Source organism: Lepidochelys kempii, chromosome 2 (genome assembly GCF_965140265.1).
Source record: "Lepidochelys kempii isolate rLepKem1 chromosome 2, rLepKem1.hap2, whole genome shotgun sequence".
NCBI lineage: Eukaryota > Metazoa > Chordata > Testudines > Cheloniidae > Lepidochelys > Lepidochelys kempii.
This window is the reverse complement of record NC_133257.1, coordinates 49,517,033-49,542,136: the sequence shown is the minus strand read 5'-3', so window position 1 is coordinate 49,542,136 and position 25,104 is coordinate 49,517,033. Positions and strand designations below refer to the sequence as shown.

General features: G+C 42.0%; 1 protein-coding gene and 1 pseudogene across 2 annotated transcripts in view; one reads left to right on the top strand and one right to left on the bottom strand.

The window, feature by feature from the left end:
* Positions 1-23,178, bottom strand: part of LOC140906555 (carbonic anhydrase 1-like) — a 56,026-nt pseudogene extending 32,848 nt beyond the window's left edge.
* Positions 18,579-25,104, top strand: part of LOC140906553 (carbonic anhydrase 3-like) — a 28,115-nt gene continuing 21,589 nt past the window's right edge. The window contains exons 1-2 of one of the 2 annotated variants that reach the window (XM_073330665.1): positions 18,579-18,713; positions 19,288-19,485. In XM_073330665.1, the coding sequence (XP_073186766.1) occupies positions 18,671-18,713; positions 19,288-19,485 (241 nt within the window). In that variant the 5' untranslated portion in view covers positions 18,579-18,670. The remainder of the gene's footprint in view (positions 18,714-19,287; positions 19,486-25,104) is intronic. The other variant, XM_073330666.1, reaches the window with a different exon arrangement.

Below are 25,104 nucleotides of genomic sequence, written 5' to 3'. Positions count from 1 at the left end.
CTTATGCCTTCCGGGCTCAATCCTGTAAGGTTCTGAGTACTTTGATCCACTCCCCAAAGTACTTCACACCCTTCACTTTAAGCATGTGGGTAGTCCCATTGAAATTGCAATATGTACAGTGACAGACTGAGTTTGAATGACAGGTGTCCACTGAAACTTGCTGCCCAGAGAGGTGACAGGGAAATAAACATGTATGAAAATGATTGAATGTAGGTGTCTGCCTCTTGTGTCTGATATGTCAGGGTCACATCTGAGGTTAGATAAAGGTCAAAGACAATGTTGATAGACTTTTCCCCTTCTCAGTCAAATTAGTAGGGCTGCTTGTTTTTGGTGTGTTGCAAACTTCCATTGAACATGTGTTGCATATTGTTATCTTGTTCCACCCAAAATTCTGCAACCTTCACAGAAAGAGAAATGCACTGATAGGCTGGTAGGCATCTAAGACAAACCTGCATTGGCAGCTGGTAGCCAGGAGCAAGTGCCAAGCCCCAATCCTTTGTGTGTTTGTGTGTATGGTGCTCTAAATAATCTTTCGGGAAAGAAAAACTCAAGATGGAAGGAGTTTTTCCAGGATAATCGATATAAAAGGAGGGGCTGGAAGGATGACAAAATGGTGTCCTTCACAGAACAAGAGGATAAAATGTGCAGAAAGGAGAAGTAAGCTGAGGAAATGTGGATAGAAGAAAAAAAACCTAGGAGGATAGAGATGAGGGAGAGAACAGACAGCAAAAACGGCTGTGCTCGACAAGTCAAACCATGTTAATTGTTATTCCAGTGGCATGTAATAAGACAGTTACATTAGACATGGCTACATATATAATGCAGATATGCCCTAAAATCCACAACCTAATCCTGCTCTCAGTTACATTGGAATAAATTGGTAGTAATTCCTTTGACATCAGTGTATTTACACAAATGTAAACTCTGCAGAAACTAGGAGAATGATCTTTGCAACAGCATTATGAATGGATATCAGAGGAGCAAGATTACATTTAGACATAACCTGAATGTGAGGATTTTGAGAAAAGTATGAAGTAAAGATGATGCCCAGATTATGGGGCTGGGTGAGCAGCAGGAATGGAGATTTTGTCCACAGTAATCAAGAAAGGAGGCTGGGAGGATGCTTTAAGAGGTGGGGGGAGGGGGGAGAGAGGTGAAGATTAAGAACTCTGAATTAACCATGTTGAGCTTGAGACATCCATAGGTCATCCATGGGAATGTGTCAGAGATAAGCAGAGATTTAGTCTAGACAGAAAGAGACACGTCTGGAGGAGAGAGAGAGAGATGCGAGTTGTCAGCATAGAGTTGAATTTGTGTTTGCGGATGAGATTACCCAGAGATAAAGTGTAGAGGAGGAAGAAAACATGACCAAGGACAGAGCCATGTGCAGCCCGCACAGAAAGTTAGAGGGGGAATGAGGAGTATCCTCTAAAGGACATGGTGAAGAAGTGATTAGAGATGCACTGGTCTCCAGCTGAATCTGGAGACAGACATTTGTGGATATCGGTTAAGGGAAAATATCTCATGTGCATGTCTGGGGTGTCAGGCATTTCATGGGAAAGGGGTGTCCCATAAATAGGGAGCATGTATGGAGTGTGAATCTCTTAAAGGTTACTCATTGAGGAGCATTTGTCTCCCAGGGAGAATGTATAGGAAGTGTGTCTCCTAGAAGGAAATTTTAGTGGACCACAACTGACCTTCCAACCATAATATTGTTCTCTCTAGAGAGCATGGTGACAGCCAGCCACCATCAGCCTCCCCATATATATTTTAGCTAGAGCAGAAGCTGGGGTTTGCTTCACCTCACATGTATCTCATTTGGATTTTGTTGTGATACACTTTGTACAACCTTCCCTTTATTGAGGTACTCCCTTTTCATTTACCATCCCCTTATTGAGGTGGTTGGCAAAGGCAAAAGTTTCTAATCTGCTGTATCAGTAGATATGCTGCAAAGTAAGATTTTTTCCCTATATTTCCACATGGATAATGTCATCAGTGTGTTTTGACAGCTCTGTCTCCATATTTTATTAGTCTTTCTGGCCTTAGTTGAATGTGATTTGATTTGAACTATTCTCACTTATTTGAATGTTCTTGTCAGACTGTAGTGTTCAAGGTCAATAAGAGACATAAAGTTGTACCTTGCGAGAGAAGAGTTGCCAGTCTGCTGGAATTTCAGAGCAGACGCCTGGAGCTTATAAAAGGTCAGATTTTCATTCTTGGATTATTTGGAGTCAGACTGTGCCAGAGTGTATAAAAGTAGATAGCTCAGCTCGGATTTTCATTCTTGAATAGAGATTTGGATTTCAGTGTGTGTGTCATGCAAGCAAATCCCAATGACAAATGTATAATAGTCACCTACTTACAGAGATTATGCTGTTCAATGTATCAAATCTGGAAGCTGTGCCTTAAATGGATAAAAATGTTATGCTGTAGAAGTCCCATATGTATTAACTGATTCATTGATTAGATGTATACATTAATTCTGATGTTCTCGTTATTATATGCTCATTTAATCAAATTTCACCAGGAAAACTCTCTTATTTTGCCTCCTAGTTGATCATGCTAAATAAACTCTGCAGTTTATTTTTTTCATGCTAGTTTACATTTCATTGAGTACAAATTAATGTAGGTGATGGACTGGTTACTGAACTATAGCATAACTATGATGGGATTTGGCATGTCCGCTGCTGTGTACTGGGTTGACAGTATATCACTATATGCCTACTGAAATAAAAAGGGATAGAAAAGGTTTGTCTAAGCTTTGTCTACGTGTGGTAGATTCTGCTGTTTGTCAAAAAATGTAAATTAGCTGGCAAATCTCTGTGTGTTATGAAGGCGGCAGAACCTATCCCCATATACTGCCCTTTTTGGTTTGGCAGCTCTTCCTACAAAGATCTGACTGTTAATGGGATTTCCATTCACGCCTACCATGCTTTCCATATCCAGGCATGCATCTCAGTGAAGTGAAAGACAGTGACAATCTTGCTCTTTGGCTGTGACATGCCTCCTAACTATGGCATTCCTCAATCAAAAACACAATGTGACATGCCTTTCTCAAACTGCCAGGCATGCTGTGTGCAACATGCCACGAACTGTTGCAGTCCCACTCCTATTTTGCGTAATCATTCTCCATTCTGTTGTATTCTTTTCTCTTACAAAAGCTGTTACATAAAAAGGATATTTTATATTTGCAATGTGTTTTGAATAATTATGCCCGGATTATTTTATAAGAATATTGGGCTATCTTCTGCACTGTAGTACAGTCACTTTGCACCAGTTAATGGTGCAAAATAGCCTTAAAACTAGTATGGCTGATCATGCAAGGCAAGCTCACACCAGTGTAAAGGGATCCTCAAAGGGTATACAGGCAGTGTAGTAACACTTATGCCTCCCCTCTCCTTGCTGCTACAAGGGGTGTAGCCAAGACTTCTCTGTAAATCAACCATCCTCAGCTGCCATGTTGGCCCCTGGAAGGTGTTGGCAATTGACATAAATTTGATCCGGGCAGCCTTTCTTCTGTTTTAATTTATGCCCAGGGACTGGCGCAGCATGCAATTGGCTCATAATTGGTGGAGTGTTAAAGCCACCTTTGCACATCCCCTCTTCTCTAGTTGCACTGTGTTCCTTTTGGGTGTAGCCAAGAATCAAGGCCAATATCCATTTTGTGTCAAATCCTGTTCACTTTACTCAAGTGAAAAGCCCCACTGTCCTCAGTTGGGCTACTTGCATAAGAAAGGTGAGCAGGATTTTGCCTATTGCATCTCTCCTAGAGGAGAAAGTTGCATGTTGATTCAAAATCCACCAGCAAGTGTTTCACATCCATGCACTGTTAACTAGTGCTGGCTCTTCTGTTTGGATTTTTCACTTAGATGACAGTTGTGCAAAATCCCTTTTTGACTAGGAGTGTGAGGAGGCAACCATGTGTTATTTATTCCAATAAGCTTTTGAAATATTTTGCAGTCCTGAAATGGATTCCTCATATTGAGCCATAAGTGTATATACAACTAGAATGTAGCTAAAACCTCTCCACTTTGGCCAAACTATACCCCATCTTGTTTTTCCTGAAACACAGGAGTGGATGATGTGTGTATTTGTCTGACCTACTGTATCACACTTTATGGGTGACTGTAGTATTGTAGCAGAGAAGCAGTTTAGCATGAAGGCTTGTGTTAGCATCTAATAATGTACCCGGATTATTCTACCTATCTATGTTTACATGTACAGATACGAGAGCAGATACGAGAGCAGCATCTGTCAATAATCTTCTCAGAGACAGTACATAATTAGCTTTCTTTTTAAAAATATCAGTTTCCATGTCATGTCACCTGTAGTTGGAATATTTTATTAAATTAAGTCTTTCAACTAAAAATGGAGAGCAGATTTATTGACTTGTTAACTCATATTTATATTTTATTATCATTGTACTCACTGTGTTTTGCAGTAATTATGTAAAGATGGGTTATAAGAAGCTATATATTCTATATTTAGCATTTATTCATCCTACAATTTATCTGGTACCCTGTTTGTTTCTTATTTTAAAAACAAAATAGAAATAAGTAGAGCATTCTCCTCTCAGCAAGTAAAATCATAGATAACAACCTTGCCAACATTCTTTAAACCTCATCAGTAATAATACTGCTGAAATATGTGATAGTCTTGGCTCTATTTAATTACTTCCACAGTTTTCCTCTCCTACTTCCACTTTCCTGCTTCCAATCCCATTTTGTCATTGTAGCAAATTTGATCTTTCTGGTGAAACAGAAGTTTATCTGTGACAAAAGTCCATCTGTTACAGTGCTATCATTCAGCATTACTGTATGCAGATATCTCTGTGGAGATAGAGGCGGTTAGGGACTATTTAGAAAAGCTGGATGTGCACAAGTCCATGGGGCCGGACGAGTTGCATCCGAGAGTGCTGAAGGAATTGGCGGCTGTGATTGCAGAGCCACTGGCCATTATCTTTGTAAACTCGTGGCGAACCGGGGAAGTCCCGGATGACTGGAAAAAGGCTAATGTAGTGCCAATCTTTAAAAAAGGGAAGAAGGAAGATCCTGGGAACTACAGGCCAGTCAGCCTCACCTCAGTCCCTGGAAAAATCATGGAGCAGGTCCTCAAAGAATCAATCCTGAAGCACTTGCATGAGAGGAAAGTGATCAGGAACAGCCAGCATGGATTCACCAAGGGAAGGTCATGCCTGACTAATCTAATCGCCTTTTATGATGAGATTACTGGTTCTGTGGATGAAGGGAAAGCAGTGGATGTATTGTTTCTTGACTTTAGCAAAGCTTTTGACACGGTCTCCCATAGTATTCTTGTCAGCAAGTTAAGGAAGTCTGGGCTGGATGAATGCACTATAAGGTGGGTAGAAAGCTGGCTAAATTGTCGGGCTCAACGGGTAGTGATCAATGGCTCCATGTCTAGTTGGCAGCCGGTATCAAGTGGAGTGCCCCAAGGGTCGGTCCTGGGGCCGGTTTTATTCAATATCTTCATAAATGATCTGGAGGATGGTGTGGATTGCACTCTCAGCAAGTTTGCGGATGATACTAAACTGGGAGGAGTGGTAGATACGCTGGAGGGGAGGGATAGGATACAGAAGGACCTAAACCAATTGGAAGATTGGGCCAAAAGGAATCTGATGAGGTTCAATAAGGATAAGTGCAGGGTCCTGCACTTAGGACGGAAGAACCCAATGCACAGCTACAGACTAGGGACCGAATGGCTAGGCAGCAGTTCTGCAGAAAAGGACCTAGGGGTGACAGTGGACGAGAAGCTGGATATGAGTCAGCAGTGTGCCCTTGTTGCCAAGAAGGCCAATGGCATTTTGGGATGTATAAGTAGGGGCATAGCGAGCAGATCGAGGGACGTGATCGTTCCCCTCTATTCGACATTGGTGAGGCCTCATCTGGAGTACTGTGTCCAGTTTTGGGCCCCACACTTCAAGAAGGATGTGGATAAATTGGAGAGAGTCCAGCGAAGGGCAACAAAAATGATTAGGGGACTGGAACACATGAGTTATGAGGAGAGGCTGAGGGAGCTGGGATTGTTTAGCCTGCAGAAGAGAAGAATGAGGGGGGATTTGATAGCTGCTTTCAACTACCTGAAAGGGGGTTCCAAAGAGGATGGCTCTAGACTGTTCTCAATGGTAGCAGATGACAGAACGAGGAGTAATGGTCTCAAGTTGCAGTGGGGGAGGTTTAGATTGGATATTAGGAAAAACTTTTTCACTAAGAGGGTGGTGAAACACTGGAATGCGTTACCTAGGGAGGTGGTAGAATCTCCTTCCTTAGAGGTTTTTAAGGTCAGGCTTGACAAAGCCCTGGCTGGGATGATTTAACTGGGAATTGGTCCTGCTTTGAGCAGGGGGTTGGACTAGATGACCTTCTGGGGTCCCTTCCAACCCTGATATTCTATGATTCTATGATTCTATGTTCTCTAGGAGTAAACATGGCTTTCTAATTAAGGCACTGGACTGGGACTCAGGAGATCTGCATTTGGTAACCTGCTCTTCCACAGACTTCCTGTGTAACTGTGGGCAAATTCATATTTTCAAAAGCACCTAAGTGATTTAGGTATTTAGGTACACAAATCTCATTAGGCATTTTTAAAAATCCCACCTTTAACCTTTCTGTGTCTTATTTCCCCATCCATAAAATGGTCCATTTACTAATGGTTGTGATATGCCCAGATACTTCAGTGATTTAGGAGTGTGAGGTGGTTTTCATATACCTACATAGTTACAGGTTCTTAAGTCACTTGGCGGTGATTTAAGCTTGTTTTGCTGACTGTTGATATTTTATTTCTTCTGGAAACTGCCCTGTTGGATAGTGCATTGATGTAAGCACTGGAGCGGTTTAACAGAATAAATATTTGCTGCACACAGTTGTAAATTCATTAGGTATTTATCTTTTGCTTAAGCTTTCAAGGCTGGTCATTTCTTAACCAAACAATGATGGCTGCTGGAATATCTTAATTTCATGACTTGCAGAAAATGTTTGCCTGCAAGAAAAAGGGGAAGGGGACAGGATGGATCTTGAGTTGACAAATAATCTATGACAAGTTTGTGAACCAAAAAGGTCCTTTGTTGCCAATATCCAAAGAAGGGATATTTGGAGAGAGGGCCAAAAACATTTTAGTATGACCATTTGTTGAGCCAACTAAAGGTATCACATTCTCTAGTTTGCCCAATTTGTTTCATGATGCAATGTAAAGGCAAAAGGGTGACAAAAATAAGTCAAAACTATACAATTTGAGACAGCTTACCGGTTGTGACTGATTCCACATAACTTTTTTTTTATTCATGCTACATTTGTAACTAACCTGTGCTGAAAGATTACAGTCTTCTGTAGTTCACAGTGAATTTATTTTGTTTGTGCAATGGAATCAGGTAGAGTTCACTAGAAAGCTATAATCGTGAAGGTTTTCCTGTGGTTTGTAGGAATTCTTAATGGAAGTGATTGCTCTTTTTTTTTTAAAATGAAATGGAAGAAAACAATTCAGAAAAAGAGTTGGTGTGACTCTTCTTTTTGTAGTAAAAACGTATCCCTTATTTCCATAAATGGCTCCATTATATGTTCTTTTTCTGTGTGAAGTAGATTAAATGTGCCTCTCAGCAAGACTGCTAAAGCCACCTGTTTATAATGACCAAACAACTATGAGCTGCTCCAAATGGAATTTGATGATCTCATAAATGTTTCTGTCTCTCAGTAGGTGAGGAAGAAACCATTTCTGAGGGATTAACGCCTGTGCTAAGATTTATGAATTAAAATTGCAGTAGGGGTCAGTTTTATATGCATGTGCTAAAAACAACATTAACTGATGGCATGTAATAAAGGGTAAGATTATACCAGTGATTCCTTTGTGAAACTGAAAACATGTATTTCTCTTTTTCAATACTGAGTTTTCAAATCATTGCCATATATTTTGCTGAATCTAGTACTGTTAAAGGAATACACAAAGAATGAGATTCTTTAGAGGCCACTCCTACAATGATCTGATCTTTCTAGCTCAATAGTACCAGGAGTTGATGCTTCTCCTGTGACATTTTCATAATAGGAATCACCAAAGCAGTATAAATTGTCAGCAGAGGACCAAATCCCAGCAATGTGAAATGTATGAAGTGAAGGTAGTAATACATTTATATCAGGACAACTATCCTTTACTAATTAATAAAAGTAATGTGAGGACTCCTAGGTTAATGCTCATGCACAGTCTGAGTGAGGAATTGGGATGAATTTATATAGCCACATGATCCCATGTTAAAACTCTTTACAGGCTGCAATTTGACCCTCCAACCTGGCTGAACAATGCTTTGATAGCCTCTTACTCATGTTCTCAATCAAACATAGTAGTGGGAAAATTCTGAGGCCAGAGATGAAAGGGTCTGAGCAGCTGTTTTGTTGGGCTCATTTCTGATCTCTGTGAGAAAAAAAGTGAGTAACTTGGAATATTACGTGAATCTTTGCACTCTATAAGGACAACATAACTTACACATACTCCTTTGTTTGTTTTGGCAGCCGGGTGGGTGAAGATCTGGCTGTGAACAGGGTTTCCATGTCTTTGCTACTGCTAAATATAATCCTCATATACCTAGGAAAATATATGGGTTTCTACTTAGGCATTTTTGGGCTTGCTTCACTTAGGTGCCTAATTGATATTTTATGTGCCTGAATCCCAGAATCAGGTCCCACTGGGATTCACAAGACCCTCACTTAGCTATTGCCGTACCTTGTTGGTGCTTAAATTCACTCAGTACCTACATTTCTGCAATAAAAGTTCCCTAGGCACCTATGTTTCTGCTTCCGCTGATGCATGCTTTAGCCTTAGTCTACATGTCTGGAAGCCAGAACCCGCAGGTGATGTGCAAACTGGGGGAAGATAGGCATTCCTAACTCACCCTGCAAGGCCCAATCCACTAGGTGTGCTGAGAGCTACTGCCACCTCTCAGGTGAGTGCCCTAACCAGTAGGCTATGGGATAGTCTGATATCAGGCTACTCTGTTAAAGTTCTTCCCCTGTGACTAAATAATGAAAGAGTCATTGGAGCAGGGGAACTGGATCCCAGGTTTCCCACATGTAGGGTGACCAGATGTCCCGATTTTATTTGGACTGTCCTAATTTTTGGGTCTTTTTCTTATATAGGCTCCTATTATCCCCCACTGACTGTCCCGATTTTTCACATTTGCTGTCTGGTCACCCTACCCACATGCATGCTCTAATGATAGAGTCATTCGCATGCTCGCTCACTGTGGCCTCCTCCTCATTTCCCCAGCTTCTTTCAGAAACAGTGTAGTCACCTAATGCCAAGAGAGGGTTTGCAGCTGAGAATCTCAGGCAGAGAGAGGTGCCTCCCTGCAGCCCAGACTTGGGCACTGAAGTGCCTGAGATGGGCAGGTCTTAGGACATACTCTTGGCTTTGGCATAGCCCACGGGCTAACTTAGGCAGAAAGCCACTTGGGTTACTGGGTTTTGTGAATCTCTCCCCATTCGTTACACCGGGAGCCTAGGCGCCTAACTCAGTCTTTGTGAATCTAGCCATTTGTGCCTACTCTGTGTCTTTTTCTCACTGGCCAATCTGGTATGAGCTTTCTGGCTCTTTTTCATGGTTCTGTCACAGTCCTCATTCTAACAGTGATTAGCATTACTGAGAAAAATATCTATCCACAACGGTAGAGTCTAAACAGCACATGTGTGAGAAGGAAATACACCCTTCCAACTTTGATCTCTTAGCCAGCAATATCCCTTGGTCACTTGCATTGGAATTGTTAGTGTACTTGTCCAAATTAGACCACTGGCTCCTGGATTAGGGATCTTGTCTTTCATGTGTCTGTACAGGGAGGTGTATATTTATGGTGTACTTTAAATAATGAAGAAGAGAGGCAACATTCAGAAATGATATTCTGCTAATCAATCAATGACAGTACTAATTTTGGGTCCCCTGAGCAAAGTGCAAATAAAAGGATTTTTGCAGAGGTGCTATGTAAGGGTTGATATGAATGGAATCCTCCTCTGCTGTCTGGTGGCCGTCTGTGAAACATAAGCAGTCTCTGTACCCACTGACCCCATCACCACCAACATGACAGGGGTTTTAGTCAGTGGATCTTCATAGCTGTAGATCCAATCTCCTGCCACACCCCCATACTCAGACTGTCCTGTGCACTGCTATGGAGGGTGCCTCTGTTGAGCACTTCTTATGGACATGTAAGGGCTGTGAATTCCTTCTGTGAAGCCTCTTCACAGCCTGCCCCATCACTCCCCATGGCAGTCAGTTCTAATACTTTGTGGTCCTTGTGTGGCTGCACAAGATAGGAGCAGGATATGTCTCATAGATCTGAAAGCACGCAGATTAACAGTATATTTGCATGTAAACATCTATTCCCAAGGTACCTTCTAATAAAGACCATGCCCAACATGATCAAGTGAGCTCACCTCAAAAGGAAGTGTGAACATTGTAAGAGATACAAATAGATTGGGAGTTGGGACCATTGTTATGGTTTATATAGGGAGATTTCTCCATTAGTTTCAGCTTTTATGTATGGTTTCAGAGTGGTAGCCATATTAGTCTGTATCAGCAAAAACAACGAGGAGTCCTTGTGGCACCTTAGAGACTAACCAATTTATTTGGGCATACACTTTTGTGGGCTAAAACCCACTTCATCAGATGCATGGAGTGAAAAATACAGTAAGCAGTATATATATTACAGCACATGAAAAGATGGAAGTTGCCTTACCAAGTGGCAGGTCATTGCTAACGAGCCCAACCTTTATTGAATTGACCTCATTATCACTGACACCTGACTTGGTAAGGCAACTCCCATCTTTTCATGTGCTGTAATATATATACTGCTTACTGTATTTTTCACTTCATTCATCTGATGAAGTCAGTTTTAGCCCATGAAAGCTTATGCCCAAATAATTTTTTTAGTCTCTAAGGTGCCACAAGGACTCCTCGTTGTTTTAACTTTTGTGCATGTATATTTTGGTACTCACCTTAATATTTCTGGCAAGGCAATTAGGGTTGATGGCTAGGGAAAAATACTGGCTTTCCCTGTAGTCAGCTGCACTTTATTCCAAACTGTTCTGATACTCTTCAGTTTTGTCTGTTCCCAGTTGACTGAATACTCACCTTAAACTGTACAATTCAAGGTCAACGTGAGACACAAAGCTCTACCTTTGCAGAGAAGAGCTGCCAATATGCTGGAATTTAAGAGCAGACACATCCAAAGTTTATAAAAGCAAACAGCTTAGATCAGATTTTCATTCCTGGATTATTCTGAGTCAAACTGTGCCAGAGTTTATAAAAGCAGATAGCTCAGCTCACATTTTCATTCTTGTATTGAGACTTGGATTTCAGTGTGCGTGCCATGTCAGTGAATGCCTATTGCAAAAATACAGTAGTCAACTAGTTAGAGAAATTATGGGGTGCAATGTGTTGAATTCCTATGTGGTTGTTTTAAAGGGCAGAAATGACCTGTAATGTTTTTTTTAACTTCACCTTTGGTATAGGGATCCAGACTCCACAGGAAAGATACAGAGCTGAATATTTGTCTCACTGAAATTGCAACAAAATTGCAACACTGAGGGGAAAATATCTAGGCAGTGACTTGTGTTGAGCTCAATGCCAAAAACGTTGTATTGTGTGCATAGACTGATAGACTTGAAGGCCAGAAGGGATGCATCTATCTAATCTAATTTATCAATATTTATAGAGCCCCATTCCCATGTTATTTATGGGCTTGATCCAAAACTCATTAATATCCCAGGGAATCTTTCTGTTGACTTCAATGGGCTTTGTATCATGCCCTAGGTGTTACACGTGGCAGAATCTGATCCTTAGTAACTATTGATATCCATAAGATACTGGGATTTTCTTTTCTGATGTGTGTTTCTTTCCAGATTGTTTTTCATTTTACCTTTGTACTTATTTTTTTTAAAAATACCCCTTTTCAGGCATTGTTTAATATTTAGCAATGAACAGGCTTAATTGATTCTCGGTGGGCTTTTTAACACTATTGATACCTTAGTATTATCCCAAACAATAGTTAAAGGGTCAACTTTTATGAACCTTTGTCTCGCTATGTGCCATCAGTATAACATCCTGCCTCAACTACTGCATTCTCCAGCTTCACGCTCTCTCTCATCTGTCTTTCTTCTGAGTCATTTATGCTTCTGGCAAGCTTATATTGGTCTCCTATTGTTCTATGTCTTCTTCCTTCTTCTTAACTTCCAAAGCACTCTATAACTTAGGCCCTGCCTACTTTTTCACTCTTTGTTTTCTTCTAAACCACTTTCCACTCCATGTGGTCCATCCCACCATCTCTCCTGATTGCTCCCTTTGGGTGACATTTTCAAAAATACTTAAAGGCCAGACATTCAAAGATATTTAGGCACTTAAAAATGCAGATCAGCACCTCATGAGATATTCAAAAGCATATATGAAGGTTAGGCACCTAAATCCCATTAATTTCAATATTTAAGTGCTTTTTCAATATCTCACAAGATGTCTATCTGCATCTTTAGGAGCCTAGATAAGTTTGATCTAGCCCTAAGTGATTTAGGTGCCTGTGTCCTGATTTCAAACGTGACTTAGGAACCTAAGTCCCATTGACTTTGACTTTCAGTGAGACTTAGGGCATATCCAGTGCATGACTCTTTTATGTGGGGAGGCTTGCGTGAGTGCTGGAAGCCCCCTAGAAGTAGGGGGGAACCAACACCTGGACTGTGGTCCCATCCCCACCCTGCCTCTTCCCCTGAGGCCTGCCCCCACCCGGCCTCTTCCCCGAGGCCCCACCCTCACTTCACCTATTCCCCCGAGGCACCACCCTCAATCTGCCTCTTTCCCAGAGGCCCCCTGCCCACCGCTCGCTCCTCTCCATCCCTTATCTCCCAGTCACTCACCCTTAAGACAGGAAAAAGGGGGGAGGGCTCTGGTACCACTTAGCTGAGTTGTTCTGGCATCAGCATGCACAGCCTCTCACTGGCTGGCCCAGCTGTGGGACTCCTTTTCCTGCTGTGCGTGCTGATGCCAGAGACACTCAGCTAAGGGGTGCCAGAACAGGGGAGGGCATGGCTATCCCACTTTTAAATGCTATTCCATTTTTTTCCTGACTTAAGGGCAAGTGACAGGAGGGGGAGGGGGTGGAGAGGAGCAAGCAATGAGCCTCAGGGGAAGAGGCGGAGCATAGGAGGGGCCTTGAGGCAGAGCACAGGCAGGGCCACAGTTTGGGCACCAGTGGCCTTCCCACTTCTAGGGAGCTTCCAGCAGCGGGGTTCCAAAGGCAGTGGGCTGGCATGCCTCCATAAGGCAGTAACCCATGCCCGCATCTGGCATTTCTTGCCCCCTGCATGGCCAGCCTTTTATGGGGAGGCTAAGCCTCCCCAAGCCTCTTATACATGCCACTCACAACTTAGAGTATGTCTACACATGGGTAAACAATCTGTGGTTGTCCAAAGTCAGCTGACTTGGGCTCACACGGCTCAGGCTCCAGGGCTGAAAAAGCCCTGTGTAGACATTCGGGCTTGGATTGAAGCTTGAGCTCTGAGACCCTGCATGAGTGGAGGGTCCCAGAGGTCAGGATCCTGCCCAAGCCCAAACATCTAAACAGCAATTTTTAGGCCCACAGCCTGAGCCCAGCGACTCCAAGTCAGCTGACCCATGCCAGCCCGTGTAGATGTACTCTTAGAGCCTAAGTGCCCAAGTCACTTTTAAAAATGAGACTTAAGCTTCTAAGTCACTTAAATGCTTTTTAAAATAAAGCCTTTGTCTCTTTTTGTTATTCCTAATTCTGTACATTATTTCTTGCTACTCTTATGCTTGGGGCAGCTTTCTAAGTAGTGCATGTCATGTTCTCTTCCTCTTCTTCAACAAATTTGGGAAAATTAACCTGTACTGTGAAGCACTGTGGCTGTAAAGACCATCCACCTCTTTCTGTTTTTCCACTGTTGCATTTGTACTTTTAGACTGGAAAATATTTGAGAAAAGGTTCTGTCATTGTGTAGCATCAAGTAGTTGTAAAGCATTGTGGACATGCACGCTGCTGTATAGGTAGTATTAATAAATTCTCTATTAGGCATATTTTCTTTTTGAAAAAAAAATGCTTAATCTTATTAATTCTGAGAGGTACATGGAGGGTATACTTTCTCCAAAAGAAAAATCATCCATAAATGAAGAGCATATGTGCAGTACCATTTATGAGACACCTTTCCAATCCCCACTATCAGACATATTGCCTTTTATGGTGATCCACTGCTAATGAGTTCATTATATAAAAACAATATGGCCCTTGAAAGTAAGAGGCAACATATTGAAACTAGAAGGGAATCCTTTTTAATATAAGTATATATAAATTGTGAAATTTGCTTCTACACAATGTTACTTAGCCAAATAGCTTAGTAGGGCTTTCAAAAGGACTCTCATGAATAAACATAGCATCTGCTGTAATGTTATCTGGGATTTTTTTTAAGAGTATTTATTTTTATTTGTCAGTACCAATACAGAGCACCTGCCAAACAGCAGTAGGTGTTACACCATATAAAACCTATTTCAAATGCAAAACATACCAGAAGCCAGTACAATCAGCCCAGCCTCAGAAATAAATAAATCAGCCAGTCAGAGCAACTGAACAAACAAATCCACTCATCCCATATCAGAGTCCCTTCTTCATTTGTCCGCCCATGCTCCAAATCCCTGAGAAAACAGGTTTTGCAATGTGCCCTCAAGGCCAACAGATTTGGACTCTTTTAGGCTGTGAATGGTGGAGGAAATTAATTCCAAAGTCAAGGGCCCCGCTTGGAGAATAAATTAATATTTTAATTAAAGACAGAATGGATTATTGTGATTATGTAGTCTGACTTCCTGTATATCACAGGCTTCCATGAATTAATTCCTGTTTAAATTCAAACATCCAATCTTGATTTAAAAATTTTCAGAGACGGAGAATCCACTACAATTCCTGGTAAATTGTTCCAGTGATTAACTCTCACTCTTAAAAATTTACATCTTATTTTTAGTCTCAATTTGTATAGCTTCAACTTCCAGCCATTGGGTCTTCTTATTCCTTTGCCTGCTAGACTAAAGATCCCTCTATTATTAAATTTCTGCTCCTCATATAAACACTTATAGATTGTGATCACATAGCCCCTTAATCTTCCTTTGGTTAAACTAAACAGATTGAGCTCCGTGAATCTCTCACTATAAGGGAAGTTTTCCAGTCCTTTCATCATTCTCATGACTCTTCTCTGAACCCTCTCCAATTTATCAACATCTTCCCTGAACTGTGGAAACAGTACCGGACACAGTATTCTGGTAGTGGTCATACCAGTGCCAAATACAGAGTTCATATAACCTCCCTATTCCTATTCAACATTTCCCTGTTTACACATCTAAGGATCGCATTAGGCCTTCTGGCCGCAGTGTCATACTGAAAGAAAAGGAATACTTGTGGCACCTTAGAGACTAACCAATTTATTTGAGCATAAGCTTTCGTGAGCTACCGCTCACTTCATCGGATGCATACTGTGGAAAGTGTAGAAGATCTTTTTATATACACACAAAGCATGAAAAAAATACCTCCTCCCACCCCACTCTCCTGCTGCTAATAGCTTATCTAAAGTGATCACTCTCCTTACAATGTGTATGATAATCAAAGTGGGCCATTTCCAGCACAAATCCAGGGTTTAACAAGAACGTCTGGGGGGGTGGTAGGAAAAAACAAGGGGAAATAGGTTACCTTGCATAATAACTTAGCCACTCCCAGTCTCTATTCAAGCCTAAGTTAATTGTATCAAATTTGCAAATGAATTCCAATTCAACAGTTTCTCGCTGGAGGCTGGATTTGAAGTTTTTTCGTTGTAATATCACAACTTTCATAAACCCTGGATTTGTGCTGGAAATGGCCCACCTTGATTATCATACACATTGTAAGGAGAGTGGTCACTTTAGATAAGCTATTACCAGCAGGAGAGTGGGTTTGTGTGTGGTGGGGGGAGAGGGTGAGAAAACCTGGATTTGTGCTGGAAATGGCCCAACTTGATTATCATACACATTGCAAGGAGAGTGATCATTTTAGATAAGCTATTAGCAGCAGGAGAGTGGGGTGGGAGGCGGTATTTTTTCATCCTTTGTGTGTATATAAAAAGATCTTCTACACTTTCCACAGTATGCATCCGATGAAGTGAGCTGTAGCTCACGAAAGCTTATGTTCAGATAAATTGGTTAGTCTCTAAGGGGCCACAAGTACTCCTTTTCTTTTTGCGAATACAGACTAACACGGCTGTTACTCTGAAAAGTGTCATACTGAGAGCTCATGTTCAGCTGATTATCCACCATGACCACTTTTTAATCCATCTAATGCTTACCATAGTGATTTTGTATTGTTCCAGTTGCTTAATCAACATGTTGTGCAGTGCCAAATCAAATGCCTTACAGAAGTCTATGTACATCACATCAACACTAATTGTAATCAAACTTGTAATCTCCTCAAAATGATATCAAGTTACTTTGACAAGATCTATTTTCTATAAACCCAGGTTAATTGACATTAATTATATTACCTTCCTTTAATATAATATACAATAACTCCCTGCTTAGTGAAGTCAAAACGAACAAAACCAAATCTGCATTTGATTTGAGAGCAAGGATTTTCTTATTTGGAGTTCTTGGAGACTACCTTCGTATAGCATAATGATTTTGCAGTTTAATAGGATTCCTCTTTATCAGAAGTAGCTCCTTTAAAATAATCTGAGAAAGTGGATATTCACTCCCAATGTTGCCTTTGTGCAGTTAGGCTGTTTGTGAAGCCAATGGGATGCTGTAGAGTTTATGCAGGGATTAAAGCAAACTCATCCTTGGCGAAACTCCAAACCCAGAATTAAGTTGAACACAATGTGGGGAAAAAATGTTGCTGAATCTGTGTCTCCCTGAGGTACTATTCCCGTCTGGGCCCTCCTAATGTTGCAAACTGGCTCTCTAGGAGCCATCTTCATACTGCATATATCCATATTTTCTCCGGCTACCGGAACCCAGAGAGGAATGGGAGCAGCTGTCAAATATGATAAAACATGAGCAGTGGCACCCTAAGTTTTATGCTATGGAGAAGTTATTAGCATGGAGCAGCTTCTATATGTCAGCCTGCACAGCAGACAGCTGCAGTGCTGTGACAGTGTCTACTCAGTGTGACATATCAATAATCTGCATTTTTTCAACCTGGCCAAAGAATCTGACCAATTCACCTTGACAGCAGGGGTAGGGGTGGGAAGCAAGATTTTTTTTTTCAAGAATGGAAACCAATCAGTTTGTGCTTCCCATATATATTTTTAAATCCTTCAGTAATGAAAATGATTTCTACCATGTCACATGCATGCAGAGACAGCGGAAGGAGGCGACAGTAGCTTTGTTAAGAAGTCTGTTTCCTTTCTCAAATTCCCTCTGGCATTTTTTTCCACGATATCACTATAAGGAACAAATTTAGATTGTCCCTGATTCTAACAGACTATTCTCACCTGATGAATTTTAAAACAATTTTGGAAACTGATTGCTTTTTAAAAAAAAATGAACACAACATTTAATAATTAATGGTGAAATGTGAAACATTGACTAAGAACCATGAAATAGAGACTATCAGTTAAAACCCGTCTAATGAATTATGGGGGGCTCTGCACTGCCCCGGTGCATTTACTGAGATTTTAATTTATTTGTAGTATGGGTTTAATTGATTGGAATCACTAGGGTACAAAGGAGGAGAGCTGTACTTTTGAAATGTAAATAAATGCCACAGAGATTCCAGCCCAGTCCCCCTGTTTGCAATGCACTTCACATTTAAATAACTTGAAAAAACAAAAACCACCGCCACTATGGACAATTTTGTGACCGCCTTCTACTGCAAAGGAGTGGTATAAGATACATGGTTCAACATAAGTTAGTCTCTCTTCCCGGACACAGCCCTGTGCAATGATTTGTGTCACGCCCCGAAGTCACAAGTTTAACACGCCGTGAAGACCCAGCAAGGGGTGCGAGGCGCGGTACCGCCAGCACGCTGAGCCCGCCATTCCTGGCCCGGGCTACCAGCCCACCCTTTGTGGGGCACAGGGACAATTCCAAGTGAAAAATCGATCACAGGAGTCTGCTCAGCGGCCAGCGGGGTCCTTTGATGTCTCAGCACAGGGCAGCACGAAGAGTGTCTGGTTAGAATGTGACCCGCCGCTGAGCATCCGCTGTACCTGCCCCCCCTTCCCCAGACCCCCTCCCCCCGCACCCGAGTGGGGACAGGATCACAGCAGCTCCTCGTTCAATTACAAATACACACTAACGATCCCGGGGGGCTGCAGCCCCGAGCCGGGGCGGACGCAGCGGGAAGCGGCGCAGGCAGGGGACTAGCTCTGCGGGGGGCGAGCCTGCCAGGCGCGAAGCAGACGGGCAGGGGAGCGGGGCAGAGGCGGCGGAGGGCGCGGGGGGGGGCAGCAGGGGAGTCCAGGGGATCGCTCTCTCCGCCCCCTGCGCGCCGGCCAGGCGCCCCCGCCCCCTCTGTCCCTCTCCCCCCCGCCCCCCCGACCGGCCTCAACGGGGGCTCGGAGTTGGCGGGAGCCTATAAAAGCCCCTGGCGGAGCCGGCGCCACCGTCCTGCAGGAGCCGGCCGGAGCAGCCCGGGCCCAGAGTGCGGAGACGCCGCGCCGAGAGCATGGCCCAGCAATCCTGTCAGTGGGGCTACGACAGTGACAACGGTGAGTGAGGGGCAGGGCGAGCCCCGCAGCCTCCCCGGGCGGGAGCCTGCAGCGCTCGCGGCCGGCCCGGGCTCCGCTGTCCGCGCATCTGTCCGGCACCGCCGCTCTGGCAGACGCTGTAAGGGCTGAGACTGGGGCGGGCTGGGTGGGGGCTGGCTCCCGGCTCCTGCAACTTCTGCTGCCATGATAATAAGTCTGGGCACCACTTTACCGCCAGGTCAACCCGCGTTCCCCGTCCGATCTCCACCCTCACCCGGAAAGTGGATCTTGGACAGCTCCTGGAGCGCGGCGATCCAGGCGGCTGACTCCAGCTCCCCGGCTGGGCGGGCGGGGCGGGCCTGTGGCTCAGCCGCATATTCACCTGCAAAAACAGTTTCTTAAAAGGAGTCCCTCCCAATGGTTCAAATGCCTCTGTCTGAAAACCAAAAGGAGGGGGAAAATCCACAGTGAATGGCACAGCTGTGAGGCGATGTATGAATAAAGTGTAACATTGATTGTATTTGTATTAAACAGATGTCAACTTTATGCCTAAATGGAAGCGATTTTCATGTCATTCCTTTGCATTTCTTCCTAGGACCTGAGCACTGGCACAAATATTACCCTATTGCCAAAGGAGACCACCAGTCACCTATTGAAATCAATTCCAAAGAGGTCCAGCATGACCCCTCTTTACCCCCTTGGTTTGTTGGTTATGATCCCGGTGCAGCGAAGACCATACTGAACAATGGGAGAACCTGCAGAGTTGTGTTTGATGACACCTTTGATAGATCAGGTTAGTTTTAGTTTTATCTTAAGAAGTTATTCGGAATTAGTTAATGGTTGGAAAGTGCTTGGAAGACAACCTATGCTCTGCTTTATTTATTACTGCTGAAGGATTTGGCCCTGCACACACCAGCACAGAATGCCACTTTAGGGATGGAATGGGGATAGACCATGATCTGCATTTGAGAGGATCCAGTTGCCCCAGTACTCAACACAACTCTGGCAGGGAGACTATGACTGCTATTGCAGCCCCCAGGTGCAGTCTCACATGGTGGGGGAGGGATGGAGGGAGAGGCTGCAGCAGACATGCAATCTTGGCCCTGGGCTGGAGGATGGATTTCACCTCCCCAGTCACACTGCACTCCACCTACACGGAGCTCAAATCCTCAGGCTTTCTGTGAGAGGAGTGAATTTTACGCAAAAGGCTTTGAGGTACACAGCTGGAATGTCTATGTAAAAGCAAGGTATCATTTCTGAAAAGTGTAATCATACTATTTTGGATAAAGCAATGTAGCTATATAGATAAACCCCAAATCCTGCTGTCCTTGCTCAAACAAAGCTCCCATTGACATTAATGAGATTTTTGACTAGGATTAGGCCTCTAATATTTCTGCTAAATGAGACCTCAGGTACAAAAGGCTGAGAAATTTCAGCTTAAAATGAGCTTCTTTAAAGCAAACATTAACTCTGTTATCATTACTCTTATTAACCTGTCCACCTACACTTCACAAATGCATGCACTATGCTGCGTACTTACTATGTGGCTCTTAAGGGTTAGAATGGCTAGACATTTTGACTAAATATACCGATGCTGCTTAGCAAGTGCTAGAAGTATTTAGCATCTGTTGACTTAACCACTGAAATTTCATACTGATACTGTTGGCTGCACTTCCTAGGAAAAAGTAACTGGCAAGAAGCTGTGAAATTTCTTCACTACTGCATTAAAAAGGAAATCAGATGAATAATATTGCAACTCTAATTCTTGCATCTCTAGAAATCAAATGATTCTAAACTTGCTTCCATCTTTGCAAAGCTTTTAGTGCATAATCCTGAATGCAGACTAGCAATAATTGCCAAGATGCCTCAAGCAGCTTTGGAAAAGATATACAATATTTGGACCCAAGGCTACAGTCTTTGTACTTGTGTGTAAGGACTGCAGGATTTTGGCATATATTTGTAATATGTGCAGTGCCAAGCTACAGCAAGGAAAAACAAATGTGTACATTTTATGTAGTGAAAGACCAGTCAAAAAACACAACATATGGTGTTATTTCTAAACTACACAGGAAACTTCAACTATTACTGCTGCATTGTTAGTAGGGATAGTCATAATTTGTAAGAGTAATTTTGCTAATAGACTCAATGTTCTTGAATATTTAAGTGTGTGCATCTTAATTTTGATTTTTGTTCATTTTTGATGGGTTAATGAAAACAAATCCAAAGTCAAAATATGTACAAGCTGAGTTATCCAATAAAATAAAAAAAACCAAAACAGAAACACACAAAAGACTGGGAATAGTTGCCGGATTTTGATTCGTTCTCTCGCAAAATAGAAAACAAATCTACTTCCCTAAGATCACTTAGCATTTCTTTCTAATATGTTATTTATTTATTTGCATTAGATTAATTTTGGTGGCATTTGCATTGGAATTCTATTCTTGATAAACCACATCAAGTTACATCATTAAAGAGCTGTAGCTGGAGTATATTGAAAGATCTCCATAACCACTGCTGATCATGCTGATCATGTTTGTCTCATTTTTCCTTTTGCTTCCGATCCATATGTTGCATCCACTTGTTATTGTCTCTCATTTCATATTTGGATTACAAACTCTTCAGAGCTCTTTATTTATGTATTTGTACAGTGTCTAGTACTGCCAGGCCTTGATCCATTACTGAAGCCCATAGGCAATACTGTCATACAAATAAATACTATTAATAATAATTAACAATAACCTTAGGTAAAATATGAAATGCCTAACCAAAATCAATATATAGCATTGATGCCACACTTGGTGCCATGAAGTGCAGAAATGTTTGGGACAGTCTGAATTTTGCTCAGATTAACTGCTCACTAAGTGATTGATTCTGATCTGAGAGAGAAAAAGTGACTGGTGAAAGAAGGTGAACTTTATAATACGGTAGAGGCAGAAAAATGTTTTCATACTGCTCTGTCTCTTCTTATCAGTTCTGTGTTTGCAGATGCAGATATTAATAATGGGACAGATCCTGATGTCCTTATTCCCATTGACTTCAGCCTCCATTCTGAGTTCCTTAGAGCAGGAGTTGGGTCTTCATTCTCTCTGTAAATTACCACACACACCTATGGCACAATATATAAATGTTAAATAACAACAATAATAAATGAAGACTTCAGGATTTTTGCCCAAAATAATAATATGATATTTACACTATAAATAAATTCAAATAACAACATTTAGATATTATTCCATTTTCTTAAAGTTTCCAGCAAATATGACCATGCCTATATCTATGACCATTTATAGCCACACATAAGTGGTATGTGATGGAGCTATCTATGGTATACATTTCAGGACCATGCAATACATCGCAGAGACATGTAATAAAGTACATTTATGATGCATCTTTTAGCACCTCACCTGCATTATGCCATCTCTGCCAGCAATACTTCTAACATTCCAGTTTCTGAGCAGCTTCTTAAAAGCCCAAACTGCTAGAGACAGGCAGCTGTGGAAGATGCGTGTCCAGTAGTACTGATAGATTAACTAGATTCCTAGGCCAGAAGGGCCCACTGTGATCATCTAGTCTTACATGTTGTATATCATGGGCTATAGAACATCCCCAAAATAATTCCTAGAGCAGATCTTTTAGAAAAACATCCAGTCTGGATTTAAAAATTGTCAGTGGGGGAGACTCCACCAGGATCATTCATAAATTGCTCCAATAGTTAATTATCTTCACTGTTACAATTTACACCTTATTTCCAATCTGAATTTGTTTAGCTTCAACTCCCAGCCATTGGATCATGTTATACCTTTCTCTACTAGATTGAAGAGCCCATTATCAAGTATTTGTTTCCCATGTAGGTACATACAGACTGTGATCAAGTCACTCCTTAACCTTCTGTTTGTTAATCTTAATAATTTAGCTCCTGGAGTCTATCATTGTAAGGCATTTTTGCTAATCTTTTAATCATTCTCTGAGTCCTCTTCTTTGAACCCTCTCCAATTTATCAACATCCTTCTTGAACTGTGGACACCAGAACTGGACATGGTATTCCAGCAGTGGTTATATACATTTTCTTGGAAATAGACTCTGATTCTTCCAAGGTTGGAGGTATCCCAAGAAGGCACCAGTGTCTCTCCTCATGTGCAAATTCTCTGGCCATCTGCACTCCCACCCTCCTGCTGTTGACTTTCTGTCAGCTGCAGGAGAAGAGCATGGAGCTGCACAGTTAAGACACACTTTCCTGCAAACCTCCCCTGTGTTCATGCAGGACCTTCTTCTGCTGCATTACAGCCTTTCATAGGCATGTTTCTCTTTGGAAGTAGTCCATGCATAAACCTGATAACTGAATTTTAAAGTAAAAATTGTATATGCACGCATTTCACAAAGAACATTTTATTTATGAACTTTTGATGAATAAATGTTCATTTGTTAGCTTCTGAGATAGAAACAATGAGGACAAATAATAATTAAAAACTCTGCTTTTAACTGGAAAAAATGTCTAGCCTAAGCATGGCTTTTATTTTGGTCTAATCCTACTTAAATTTAGAGTGTTACACAAAGCCATCTGTAAGTTAGAGAGAACCAAAAATCCAAAAAATATTCTTTTTAAGTTCTGCACTCTATTCTAGACCCATACCTCACATTACAGGAAGACAGCATTGTCTGTTGTTAACTAGGAAACTGTGCTAGAAGACTTTCCAGCTCTGCCACTGATTTGATGTCTGACTTTAGGTAAGTCATTTAGCCTTTGCCTCAGTTTCCCCATAGGTAAAAGTGAAATAGGGGTCCTTCAGAGGATCCTTCTTATCTGCTTTCCAATTTTTGGTGGGTGTTCCACTGGCCTATGTCCTTGGTCCTCTTCTCTTCTCCTTCTACATCTTATCCACAGTTAATCTCATCAATAAACATCAATTCAACTTCCATCTCTATGCCGATGACTCACAGATCTTCTTCCCTTCTCCTGACCAGACGAAAATCTTGGCCTGTCTCTCTAACAACTCATGAATTCATATTCATTAGCTCAAACTCAACATGGCTAAAACAGAGCTACTAATCTCCCCCCCACCCCCATTCCCTATTACCTCCTTTCTCAATCAGTGTGGACAACATCATCATCTTGCCAGTCATTCAGACACATAACCTGGGCTTCATCTTTGATTCAGACCTCTGACTAGGTCTTCACATCCAGGCTAGGTCTAAATCTTGCCAGTTCTTCCTGCATAACATCTCTAAGATACAGTCTTTCTTATCCATCCACACAGCTAAAACACTCATCCAAGCTCTCATCATCTCATGTATCGATTACTGCAACATTCTTCTCTCTGGCCTTTACAAATGCACTCTTGCCCTACTCATATCCATTCAGAATGCTGCAGCAAAGATTGTTTTCCTAGACGGTTGCTTTAATCATGTCTCCCCTCTCTTTGTATCCTTTCACTGGCTCCCCCTTCTCTATCTCATTAAGACAATCTTGTTGTCTTAACTTTCAAGACCTTTCATGACCTAATCCCACTGTACCTATTGTAGTAGGAAAGAGCCTGAGACATAAACCCTTGTATCAGGTGCCTGGTATGAGGCAGGACCTGCTCACAGAATCTGGCAAGAACAGGGCTGATATTGCAGAAATACACACTCCTAAGAAGTGCTAGTCACAGAGTACTCACACAAACACATACGGATATCAAGTGGTATCAAAACATCCCAATATCAAGTATGGTACAAAAACATTCCCCAAGGATAACAGGAACACACTGATAAGGTCAGGATGCCAGTATGTAATAGAAATGTTTTGATAAAACCAACATGTACAAGATGATAAGTGATAAGTAGTCACGTCAGGGGGCAGTAACTGGAGTAACTATGTTAGAGGGACAATACTAACTTGTTTGTATTGGGATATAAAGATGTATCTCAGAGGGAGTATCTTTGTCTGGCCTAAGGAGGAATGGAAAGTCCCGCCATTCACTGAGCTGGTCCATTATTATGGGCATACATGTATTAGTGGTTTGGTAGAATCTGTGGGATACTAGTACTGTACTTCATTGACAATAAACCTGGCCGGGTGCCTTCATCCCTTAACGGATCTTGTGGTCATTGAGAGGTTCGCTCAAGGTCTGCCGTGCCAGCTGTCTGCACAGGGCTGGGGCAGCACACAGAGGGAACACACACACACAGCCAAACATCTATCAATATCTAACCACACCTATTATCTCTCTTTCACTATCAAGCTGTCGATACTTGCTACCAAATGGCTGAGACACCAGCCTCCATGTCCCTCTTGTTTAGTTTTTAAACAAGCACCTTCATACTTTCTCCCATGCTGCCCCTCATGCTTAAGAGGCGCTCCCCATAAACATTTGCAAAGCTAATTCATTATCCACCTTCAAAACACTCCTCCAAACTCTTCTTTGATGTGATG